The 12,829-nt window shown below is 44.4% G+C and overlaps 1 protein-coding gene across 1 annotated transcript in view; it reads right to left on the bottom strand.

Annotated features, from left to right (window-relative positions):
- Positions 1-11,370, bottom strand: part of fam133b (family with sequence similarity 133 member B) — a 44,483-nt gene extending 33,113 nt beyond the window's left edge. The window contains exon 1 of the mRNA XM_055660878.1: positions 11,216-11,370. Coding sequence (XP_055516853.1) covers positions 11,216-11,239 — 24 coding nt within the window. The 5' untranslated portion in view covers positions 11,240-11,370. The remainder of the gene's footprint in view (positions 1-11,215) is intronic.
- Between the last annotated feature and the right edge of the window lie 1,459 nt (positions 11,371-12,829).

The raw sequence follows: 12,829 nt of genomic DNA, 5'->3' as shown, positions 1-12,829 counted from the left end.
ATGGTGGATGGTTGTTTGTCAGGTTGGAGGCCAGTGACTAGTGGGGTGCCACAGGGATCTGTGTTGGGTCCACTGTTGTTTGTCATGTACATCAATGATCTGGATGATGGTGTGGTAAATTGGATTAGTAAGTATGCAGATGATACTAAGATAGGAGGGGTTGTGGATAATGAAGTAGATTTTCAAAGTCTACAGAGAGATTTATGCCAGTTGGAAGAGTGGACTGAAAGATGGCAGATGGAGTTTAATGCTGATAAGTGTGAGGTGCTACATCTTGGCAGGACAAATCAAAATAGGACGTACATGGTAAATGGTAGGGAATTGAAGAATGCATGTGAACAGAGGGATCTGGGAATAACTGTGCACAGTTCCCTGAAAGTGGAATCTCATGTAGATAGGGTGGTAAAGAAAGCTTTTGGTGTGCTGGCCTTTATAGGTCAGAACATGGAGTATAGAAGTTGGGATGTAATGTTAAAATTGTACAAGGCATTGGTGAGGCCAATTCTGGAGTATGGGGTACAATTTTGGTCGCCTAATTATAGGAAGGATGTCAACAAAATAGAGAGAGTAAAGAGGAGATTTACTAGAATGGTGCCTGGGTTTCAGCAACTGAGTTACAGAGAAAGGTTGAACAAGTTAGGGCTTTATTCTTTGGAGCGCAGAAGGTTAAGGGGGGGACTTGATAGAGGTCTTTAAAATGATGAGAGGGATAGACAGAGTTGACGTGGATAAGCTTTTCCCACTGAGAGGAGGGAAGATGCAAACAAGGGGACATGACTTGAGAATTAAGGGACAGAAGTTTAGGGGTAACATGAGGGGGAACTTCTTTACTCAGAGAGTGGTGGCTGTGTGGAATGAGCTTCCAGTGAAGGTGGTGGAGGCAGGTTCGTTTTTATCATTTAAAAATAAATTGGATAGTTATATGGACGAGAAAGGAATGGAGGGTTATGGTCTGAGCGCAGGTATATGGGACTAGGGGAGAATACGTGTTCGGCATGGACTAGAAGGGTCGAGATGGCCTGTTTCCGTGCTGTAATTGTTATATGGTTAAGTATCTTTTCCATTAATTTGCCCACCACTGAAGTCAAACTAACAGGCCTATAATTGCTAGGTTTACTCTTAGAACCCTTTTAAAACAATGGAACAACATGCGCAGTACGCCAATCCTCGGCGACTACCCCCGTTTCTAACGACATTTGAAATTTCTGTCATAGCCCCGGCTATTTCTACGCTAACTTCCCTCAATGTCCTAGGGAATATCCTGTCAGGACCTGGAGACTTATCCAGTTTTATATTTTTCAAAAGTGTCAGTACTTCTTTTACTTTGAAACTCATAGTATCCATAGCTACTCTACTAGTTTCCCTTACCTCACATAATTCAATATCCTTCTCCTTGGTGAATACCGAAGAAAATAAATTGTTCAATATCTCCCCCATCTCTTTTGGCTCTGCTGATAGCTGTCCACTGTCTCTCCAATGGACCAATTTTATCCCTCGTTATCCTTTTGCTATTAATATAGCTGTAGAAACCCTTTGGATTTACTTTCACTTTACTTGCCAAAGCAACCTCATGTCTTCTTTTAGCTTTTCTAATTTCTTTCTTAAGATTCTTTTTACATTCCTTATACTCCTCAAGCACCTCATTTACTTCATGCTGCCTATAATTATTGTAGATCTCCCTCTTTTTCCGAACAAGATGTCCAATTTCTCTTGAAAACCAGGGCTCTTTCCAATTTTTACTGTTTCCTTTCAACCGAACAGGAACATAAAGATTCTGTACTCTTAAAATTTCCCCTTTAAATGTACTCCATTTCTCTTCTACATCCTTCCCATAAAACAAAATGTCCCAGTTCACTCCTTTTAAATCATTTCGCATCTCATCAAAGTTAGCCTTTCTCCAATCAAAAATCTCAACCCTAGGTCCAGTTCTGACCCTCTCCATAATTATATTGAAACTAATGGTATTGTGATCACTGGACCCGAAGTGCTCCCCAACGCATACCTTCGCCACCTGTCTCGTCTGATTTCCTAACAGGAGGTCCAACACTGCCCCTCCTCTAGTAGGTACCTCTATGTATTGCTGCAAAAAACTATCCTGCACACATTTTACAAACTCCAAACCATCCAGCCCATTTACCGAATGTGTTTCCCAGTCTATGTGTGGAAAGTTGAAATCACCCACAATCACTACCTTGTGCTTACTACTAATATTTGCTATCTCCTTACATATTTGCTCTTCTAATTCTCGATCCCCATTTGGCGGTCTATAATACACCCCTATAAGTGTTGCTACCCCTTTCCCACTTCTCAGTTCCACCCAAATAGCCTCCCTAGATGAGCCCTCCAATCTATCCTGCCAAAGCACTGCTGTAATATCTTCCCTGACTAGCAATGCAACACCTGCACCTCTTGCCCCTCCAATTCTATCACACCTGAAGCAACGAAATCCTGGAATATTTAGTTTCCAATCACAGCCCTCCTGCAACCATTTTTGCCCCTTTTTTCAACAGGGACATTTTATTTCCATCTAAGGTATACACAAAATGTTAGAGTAACACAGAGGGACAGGCAGCATCTCTGGAGAGAAGGAATGTGTGACGTTTCGGGTCAAGACCCTTCTTCAGACTGATTTCAGAGGAGTGGGCGGGACAAAGATAGAATTTAGTCGGAGACAGTAAGATTGGTGGGAGAACTGGGAATGGGGAGGGGAGGGAGAGAGAAAGCCAGGGCTATCTGAAGTTAGAGAAGTCAATGTTCATACCACTGGGGTGTAAGCTACCCAAGCAAAATATGAGGTTCTGTTCCTCCAATTTGCTCTGGGCCTCACTCTGACAATGGTGGAGGCCCAGGACAGAAAGGTCAGATTGGGAATGAGAATTAAAGCGCTGAGCAACCGGGAGATCGGGTAGGTTAAGGCAGACTGAGCGGAGGTGTTCAGCGAAAAGACTGCCAAGCCTGCACTTGGTCTCGCCGATGTACTGAAGTTGACACCTGGAACAACGGATACATTAGATGAGGTGGGAGGAGGTGCAAGTGAACCCCTGTCTCAACTGGAAAGACTGTCGGGGTCCTTGGATGGAGTCAAGGGGGGAGGTAAAGGGACAGGTGTTGCATCTCCTGCGGTTGCGGGGGAAAGTACCTGGAAGGGGGTGGTTTGGGTGGGAAGGGGCGAGTTCACCAGGGAGTTGTGGAGGGAACGGTCTCTGCGGAAAGCAGGGTGGAGATGGGAAAATGTGGATTTACTCTTTAATAATTTTTTGATACTTTCACATTTCCCCATAATCTTAGCTACTCCAAGGATGGCAATCCCAACTTCTCCAGTCTAGCCAGAGATCCACATCCTGAGATTTTGATTATTCTAGGGGCATATTACTCAAGGAACAGCTGAACCATTATTTTTATAAAAGGTTACAAAGGGCTAGAGCAGCTCAACGAGTCAGGCAGCACCTCCTTGAGATGCAGAGCAGCTAATAAAAAAAGGCAACAGAGGGCAGGATTGGCAGCTCAATATTACAGGCTATGGATGCTCTAGGTGTGATAGAGAGGAAGGAAAACATTGGAGAGTCTATTTGCATGGAAGGGGGTGCCTGGCAAGTGAGGCTTTCAAAAATGAGCACTCGCAAGAGTACAAGGGCAGCATGTTACTGCCCGGGTGAAGAGTAAGATTGACAAATTTAGGGAACCCTGGTTGATGAAAAATGTTGTGGCTCTAGTCAGGAAAAAGGAGGCATACATCAGATATAGACAACCAAGATCAAGCATATCCCTCTGAGAGGACGTGTAGGATTATATTTAAGAATGCAATCAGGAGGGTCTAAAAGGACGCCAAATGGAGCTGGCAGTCGAGGTAAAGAAAATTCCAATAGATTTTACAGGTATATTACGAATTAAAGTGTAGATGGGGGAAGAAATTAAAGATGCCCACTTTGTGTAGAACCACGAGAGATATTACGTGAATACGTCTCATGTTTATACCAAGGAAAAGATTGTGTTAGCTAAGGAATTGTGGCATAGTTGTGATGTTTTCGATCACAGACAAATTACCGAACAGCAGGCATTGGTTTTAAAGCACATTTAGTTGATAAATCCCCAGGGCCTGACCAAGAACATCCTTGGATTTTGTGGGAAGTCAGGGAGGAAATTTCAGAAATTGAAATTGTGTCTCAAAAATCTGATCGTTTATTTTTTGGAGGTCACCACCAGATTGATGAGGGAGGAGCAGAGGTCTATATGGGCTTCAGCAAGGCCTTTAACAAAGTCCCATGTGGCAGGCTTGTCTAGAAGGCTTGGTTGCTTGAAATTCAGCAAGTTAATTAGATTCAAAATCGACTCGGAGGAAGGAATCAAAGGGTGTTTTTTTTTTAATGCAGCAGGGGGCAGTGCTCTGCTCACTGCTGTTTGTTATACATTTAACCATTTGGAAGACAACGTAGTTAACATTATGAGCAAAAACCAAGATTGTTGGTATAGTGGACAGTGAGGAAGCATATCTAAGTTTACAATAAAATCTAAATTAGCTGAGAAGGTGGCCAAGGAAAAGAAAATTGAATTACTTTTTGACAAGTTTGAGGTGTTACATTTGGTATGTGAAACCAAGGCAGCATTTGCACAGTAAATGGTAGAGCCCTAGAGAGTGCAGCAAAACAGACAGATCTAGGAGTGTCATGATGCATGGCTCCCTGAGAGTGGAGAGTCAAGTAAACAGTGTGGGGAAGAAAGGCGAAAGGACAAGCAGGGCTCAAAATTAACGGTTGCCCGGGTGCCATTGACCACCCAAAGTACCACTGGGCAACCTAAAAGTGGAGTCATTTTGCCCGGCTTGGCACTGCAGATACCGGTTTATACCAAAGATAGCCACAAAAAAACTGTAGTAACTCCGCGGGTCAGGCAGCATCTCTGGAGAAAAGGAACGTGACGTTTTGTGGCAGCGGCGGCTGTATTGTGGGGCAAAGATATTAGGTGCGTGGTGACGAAGGGTCGAAGCGAATGACGGGCCCCGAACAGCGGCAGCAGCGGCTCCAACTCCACCTCCTCCCGCACCCCGCCCGCCCTGATAGCGGCTTGCAAATCCACTAACGGCGCTTTCAAAACAACCCTCCCGCACGCCGAGGCCGGGAGGGATGGAGTGGGAGGCCTACTTCCGCCGTCTGAAGCAGCTGCACCTTGCTGTTGGCTGGCAGAGGAGGGGGGACCGTGGCGAGGAGGTCCCAACCGCCTCCCCGTTTGGCGGTGGACAGGGACGGCCAAGGCAGCGGGGCGGTGTTGTCTGAGGAACACTGACCTTCCTTCCCACCTCCTCTCTCTCCCTCTCGTACAACCCCCCCCCCCCCCCTTTATCCTGGGACCCCTCCTCTCCATCCCGCACTGATCCCCATTCCGCCCTCTATTCAGTCCTCACTGACATCCCCCCCCCCCCCCCCCCCCCCCCCCCCCCCCATCTATTCATCCTTCGCTGATCACCCTATCCACCTCGCATTGATTCTCCTGCCACCCACACATCCATCCTACACTGGTCCCCCAATTCCTCCTGTACTTCACCCCCCTTCCCATCCATCGTGTACTGCTCCTCCACTCATCCCCCCCATTCATCCTGCACTGCTCTCCCATTCATCCTGTACTGAACGCCCCCATTCATCCTGTACTGATCCCCCATTCATCCTGCACTGATCCCCCCCATTCATCCTGTACTGATCCCCCCCCCCATTCATCCTTAAAGCATCCCCATAAGAAGGTCCCACATAAGAAATTAGTATACAAACTTAAAGCACACGGTATTGGGGGTTCAGTATTGACATGGATAGAGAACTGGCTGGGAGACAGGAAGCAAAGAGTAGTAGTAGTAAACGGGTCCTTTTCAAAATGGCAGGCAGTGACTAGTGGGGTACCGCAAGGCTCAGTGCTGGGACCCCAGCTATTTACAATATATATTAATGATTTGGACGAGGGAATTGAATGCAACATCTCCAGGTTTGTGGATGACACGAAGCTGGAGAGCAGTGTTAGCTATGAGGAGGATGCTAGGAGGCTGCAGGGCGACTTGGATAGTTTGGGTGAGTGGGCAAATGCATGGCAGATGCAGTATAACGTGGATAAATGTGTGGTTATCCAATTTGGTGGCAAGAACAGGAAAGTAGACTTTTATCTGAATGGCGGCCAATTAGGAAAAGGGGAGATGCAACGAGGCCTGTGCGTCATGGTACACCAGTCATTGAAAGTAGGCATGCAGGTGCAGCAGGCAGTGAAGAAAGCGAATGGTATGTTAGCATTCATAGCAAAAGGATTCGAGTATAGGAGCAGGGAGGTTCTACTGCAGTTGTACAGGGCCTTGGTGAGACCACACCTGGAGTATTGCGTACAGTTTTGGTCTCCTAATCCGAGGAAAGACATTCTTGCCATAGAGGGAGTACAGAGAAGGTTCACCAGACCGATTCCTGGGATGGCAGGACTTTCATATGAAGAAAGACTGGATAGACTCGGCTTGTACTCGCTGGAATTTAGAAGATTGAGGGGGGATCTTATAGAATTCTTAAGGGGTTGGACAGGATAGATGCAAGAAGATTGTTCAGAAGTCCAGAACAAGGGGTCACAGTTTAAGAATGAGAAAGACATTTTTCACACAGAGAGTGGGGAATCTGTGGAATTCTCTGCCACAGAAGGTAGTTAAGGCCAGTTCATTGGCTATATTTAAGGGGGTATGGAGAGAAGGCAGGTAGGGGATACTGAGTTGGATGATCAGCCATGATCATGTTGAATGGCGGTGCAGGCTCGAAGGGCCGAATGGCCTACTCTTGCACCTATTTTCTATGTTTCTATCCTGTACTGATCCCCTCATTCATCCTGTAGTGATCCCCCATTCATCCTGCACAGACCCTTCGACCCCCACTGTACTGAGCCCCCCCCCCATTCATCCTGCACTGATAACCCTTTCATCCTGTGCTGATTTCCCCCCCCCCCCCACCAATCCATCCTGCACTGATCCCCCCATTCAAGCATAATGGGGGGGAAACAGTCTGAAGGGTCTCGACCTGAAACGTTGCCCATTTCCTTCGCTCCATAGATGCTGCCTCACCCGCTGACTTTCTCCAGCATTTCTGTCTATCCCCATTCATCCTGTACTGACCCCACATTCATCCTGTACTGATCCCCCCCCCCCATCCATCCCGTACCGATCCCCCCCCCCCCCCCCCCTGACATCCCCCACCCTCTCCCCTCACAATTTTACATACTCCAACCAACATGTACTAATTCACCTGCCTCAATCCATCCATTCTGCACCGATTGCCTTCTCAACCCCCACCTCCCCCCCCCCCCCCCCGCCATCTATCCACCCGCACTGATTCACACGTCCCCCCCTCCCTGACCCTAATGTGCTGGAAATGTCTTCAGAGCAAACATTGACTATGTTTGATAACGGAATGCAATCAAATGCGTTTTAAATCCCAATGTTATTATTTGTTTTAGTCCATAAAGATGGATTAATTAAATTGTGAACATGTGAAATATTAAAACCGCAGTGTTCGATTGTCACTGCTACTATTGACACGTTATTACAGAATTAATTTTAACGGCAAATCTTAATATGGAATATCAGTACTGTAGTTATTCAATAAGCAACATTCACAACTATATGTTCGATTTATCCAGGTTTTACTTCTACAGTTGGTCATATACATCACAAATTTGGTCAGGAGATATTTCAGTTGAAATTTTAACGTTAATTCAGAAGAGGGAATGATGGAAAGAGCATTAATCAATTTTTTTTTTAAATCTGTGCGTTCAAACTGGGTATCTTCATAGGTGTTCACAACACGTACATCTAATCTGAATGTACGGTAATGTGGCGTTTTGACACCTTTAAACATATTACCAAAAGACCATTTGCTGCAGTTATGTCCTTGGCCATCTCGTCAGTTAGTGTAATGTTTAACCTGTCAGATGGGTATAGTCGGTTTTAACAGCTATTATCATAAAGTGCCTTTAGAAATGTCCTTGTAACCTGTATATTTTGTTATGGATAAATTATGTGTGAAGCGAGAGTGTTTCTGTACCAATAGCAATAACGACCCATGCTATGGCCATGTGATGGTAATTTTCGGTCTTTCACAGAAACCATGTTTGCATCAATCTGTAGTGGGCATGGTTAAGCATATATGTTACCAAGATCCAATATGTTACCATGATCCAGGATTTATTGAAACAGGTTGATCATACGCTGAATAATCCAACAACATTTTTGTTTGGAAGTGGAAAAAACTAATAGAAATCACATTAATTGCAATGTGTAAAAAGAGTTGAGATACTGTATTATAATTTTGCTGCATGTCATTGTGGTATATATCATGTCTTGATTGGTGAATATGTTTAGTTTGTGACTTTATTTGAAGCATATATATGTGTGATAATATGTAAATGCTTCATTACGCATAATTCCGACTGGTAACTACGCACTTCGTCCGAGCACATTATCGCACGCATCATGCAAACAATCTTAAATAACCACCTAAACTGTCATTTGGCAACCTAAAAAGCTGCCAAGGTTGCCCAGGTGCCAATTGGGAAAAAAAGTTAAGTGAGAGCCCTGACAAGGGTTATATCACCTTGGTTGCAAAGGAAAATGTTGCAAGAATGAGATGGTGGGGAGGATAGGTTGGTGATAGAAGAGTGGATCAGGGAGTCATGAAGGGACTGGTCCCTGCAAAATGCTAAAAAGGGGCAGACGCATCTGGCTGTTGAAGCCCGCATCTGGCTGTTGAAGCCCGCATCTGGCTGTTGAAGCCCGCATCTGGCTGTTGAAGCCCTTTGAACGTGGAGTAAATCACCAAGAATGATCTTTTCAACTTGAAGGCTAGTGGTGTGTTTTATATCTCTTTTAGAATAGTGCAGTCTCGTAAACTTGGTTTAAGCTTGAGCTCCAAAAAGCATTTGGGAAATTTATGATGATGATACTTTATTGTCACTATTGGCAGAGTGATATCTTTGTTTGCATACCATCTGGTAAAATCATACTATAGACAGACAAGCACAATCATAGATAATTACAAAAGTGCAACAACTGTAGTGTAATAGCAAACTTCACTGAGAGAGACAGATTCACCACATCAGTCTAACCCTGATATGCCTTCCACCAACCAGAATTTACTTTCAATTCTATCAGTTTAAAGTTTAAGTGTTTTGTGGAATTGCAGCCTTTGGAAGTACATATTAAACTACAATCATTGTTTAACAATTCAGTTTAATCTGGTAGACATAACCTAACTATTCATTCCCACTTTAGGATTTCTCCAAATCAGCTTAATTTTATTTATAAACTGTATTCCAAGATGGTCGTTTATTTTTATTTTTTTATAATGTTACATCTCTAATTTCCCTATGCCCTAACGGAACATTTAGATTGACATTGGAGAAATGCAACAAAACATCTGCAATTCTCTCACCCATTGAACTCATCCAGCTCAGAGAATTTAAGTAGCCAATAATTTTGTTCCAAAGTAATTTTAGAATCACAGAAATTAACAGCAGAGGTGGTTCCCCTAGCTACAAGAGATTTTCATAATGGTCCTGAATTTAACTGAATTATGACTACGAAGTTGTCTCACTGACATCCCTTTCTGATTCATTGCTTTATTTTCCAAAACTATCTAGAAATGGCCCTCCTTATTTGGGCTACAATGTACTATACTGTTAATATTAATTTGAACCCTCCCTATTATTGCCTTGTTATTTTTGCACTTTAGGTATTTGATATGCTCTATTACAAAAAGTTGTTTGGCACGGACTTGTAGGGCCGAGATGGCCTGTTTCCGTGCTGTAATTGTTATATGGTTATATGCATACAAATTAATTAGTTTTATTAGTCCATTTTGTCTCATTTATTTATTCTTACAGTACATCAACACTTCTTCCAGTACATTGCTCCTCATTGAACAACCCATATTATCTCATGTTTATTTTTTTTCAGTACATCAATATCCTTCCAGCATATTGCTCGTCACTGCTCTTTTTTCAAAATATAGACATTTATAATTAACTGCCTTAATTCTACCCAGCTATCAGAATGTAAATCTGCTTACCCATGCCTTATTTGAGCTACATTTCAGTTTTAGCTATTGATTTTTCTACTTGCCTACCTGTGCTACTGCCTCATATCAAGGCAAAAGGCTTAAAGTGGTACTGCCAAACTCATTAAGTGCTGAGTGATGCTCTACCTCGAGCTTTTCAGCATACTACATCGAGATCCAGATGTTCTATCCATATTCAAGCTCATATTCCAATTATGCTAGCCCCCTATGATACTAGCAAAACAACACATTGTACAACAGGGATCTGTTCTATTTAAATGCAATCCATCCAGCTTTTATCAGTCAAACCTCCCTCAGATCTGTTACTAGTATCATGACAAGCACATATCATCAATGGCAACCATCCACAAATGCAGCCAGACCCAATCATTTTCAATGCTTTCTACCATCTTCAAGTTTTAAAATTAAAAGTTTTATTTTCCAATGATAAACCTTTGTATCTTTTAAAAAACCGTGTTCCCTATCTTTAGAAACCGCTTGTAGGATTTCAGGTTTGTCTCCAACTGTACTAACATCCAACACGAATTTGGTTGTTAAGGGTGACATGCCAAGTGTGACACAACACGATGGCCTACAATCATCCCCCTTCTGTAGAAATGTCGAGTTGTATCCTCCCCCGCCCCCATACCAAATGCGCCATCACGACAGTTTTTTTTCTCCCTCTCTCTCTGATGCTCTGGTCTCTGCTCTGTCCGTCCTCACCAGAAGAATCATTCCCACCACCATCACTAAGAGACTAATATCCTTTCCCCAGGGAGTTCAGGCACATTATTCTATTCCACCAGCGACATCACCGAATAAATGGTCATTTCCAATCATGCGAGGAAAGGTCTCCGAGCCCAAACATTCACCCATTTCTCTTTCCACAAACGGGCTGAGTTCTTCCAGAATATTCTGCTTTGTTTCCAGACCCCAGCGCCGGCAGCTTTATTTGTTTTCCCAACAACAACGCCGCCGCCGGTGAGCGGTGGAGCTGAGGGACAGGGTAGGCCCAGCCGGGCCCAGTAGCGGCGGGCGGCGCAGCCGAGGCTTCCGACCACCCCTTCTGGTCTCAGTGCGCCAGGCGCCGCACGGGGATGGTCGGGAGGGAGGGAGAGCGGGTCGGGTCGGGTCGGGTCAGGCCGTCCAGTACTCACCACTCGATTATCCCGCTTCCCCATTTTCCCGGACTCAGTTCCCGGACTCAGCCCCGCTCGGCTCGACTCGACTCAACTCGATGCGCCTGCGCCAACCCGCCATACCGCGCATGCGCTATACCGCCTGTCTTTATCTCGACCCCACCCCGCGCGCAGGCGCCCTTGCGTCATAATGAGTGACGTCACTTGCCTCACGTCGCCAGCGCGTTGCAAACGACGCGGACACGGCGAGGATGGACTTGGGGCGTCGGCATCACCCCCCCCCCCCCCCCCCCTCCCCCTCCCCCCCCCCCCCCTCCCCCTTCCCCCTCCCCCCCTTCCCCTCCCCCTTCCCCTCCCCCCCCCCCCCCCCCTCCTCCCCCCCCCCCTCCCCCCCACCCCCCCCCCTCTCCCCCCCCTCCCCTCCCCCCTCCCCCTCCCCTCCTTTTGCAGCGATTTTTCGTCAGCAACTAAGTAGGCTGAACAACATCGAATTCAACAGCCTAGAGAAAATCGCGTTTTAAACCCGCCCCCCTCTCAAAGGCGCCAAAGCTGCACACACGGGCAGCGGCAGAACTGCAGCGCCGCTGAAGGTAAGTTTTGCAACATACCTATATATAGGTATGTTACAAAACGTACCTGAATCGTGGCTGAGCATCTGCCTCACCCCTTGTGTGTGATTTTGCCGCTGTTTAGAGGGGGCGGGTTTAAAACGGGATTTTTACTGGGCTGTTGCAATCGAAAATGTTCAGCCTAGTAAATCATTAACGGAAAATCGCTGAAAGACCCCGTCGCAAAAGGTATTATTCGTTTTTATGGCCTTGTAAAATAGTTAGAGTAATTTAAAAATCACTCTCTAAACTCGCAACCTCTCGCAGCCCCAAGGTTTTATAAAGCAAACAATTAAAGGTATGTACCTTATTTTTACATTAAATGGGGCATGTATATAACCCTGTGTATAAAGTTTTCTATAGCGAGTAGCTCATTTTGGGCTCTATATCCCGCAGTATTTTTCTGGGCATTTGAGGGCACAAATCTAGCGCAATGTGAACGTTCTAAACCAGCGCGTTCCACATGAACCCACTAGAAAGCCGATTTAAATTGACTTTAATTTACAGCAATTGAACACTAAATTCCTTCCATTTGGCCTATAAATTGATGTAAATGAGATTTAAAAATCATGTTTTATTGTGAATTATTTGTGAATATTATTTGGACACTTGGGCTATTTAAAAATGTTAATCATTTATTAAGAAATGGATAGATGTTTAGATCTAGTAAATTGAAGTTTGAAATTAGCTACAATTGGGTAACTAACTAATTATATGCTTTAATTTCAGGTCATCTAAGTTAGATTATTTTATATTTGTTTCAGAATAGTTCAATCTATGGTAACTGAAAATTTCATTCAGTTCTCTTAATTTTTAAGAAGGTTATGTGCTTTTGACTGTCCACGATCACAGCTTTTTTGTTATGTCCATAGAAAATCAATAGGGAACAAGATGCTAATTTCCGAGTATGAAAATGGCCATAACTTTTTTATTACTTGAGATATGAAAGTGAATTAGGTGTCAAATTAAACTTATTGTTATGCTTTATCTGATGGGATAAATTGCAGAATTAATTTTTTAAATC

Source organism: Leucoraja erinacea, chromosome 2 (assembly GCF_028641065.1).
Source record: "Leucoraja erinacea ecotype New England chromosome 2, Leri_hhj_1, whole genome shotgun sequence".
Lineage (NCBI taxonomy): Eukaryota > Metazoa > Chordata > Chondrichthyes > Rajiformes > Rajidae > Leucoraja > Leucoraja erinaceus.
The sequence above is the reverse complement of the archived record's forward strand: the minus strand, read 5'-3'. Positions and strand labels throughout refer to the sequence as shown.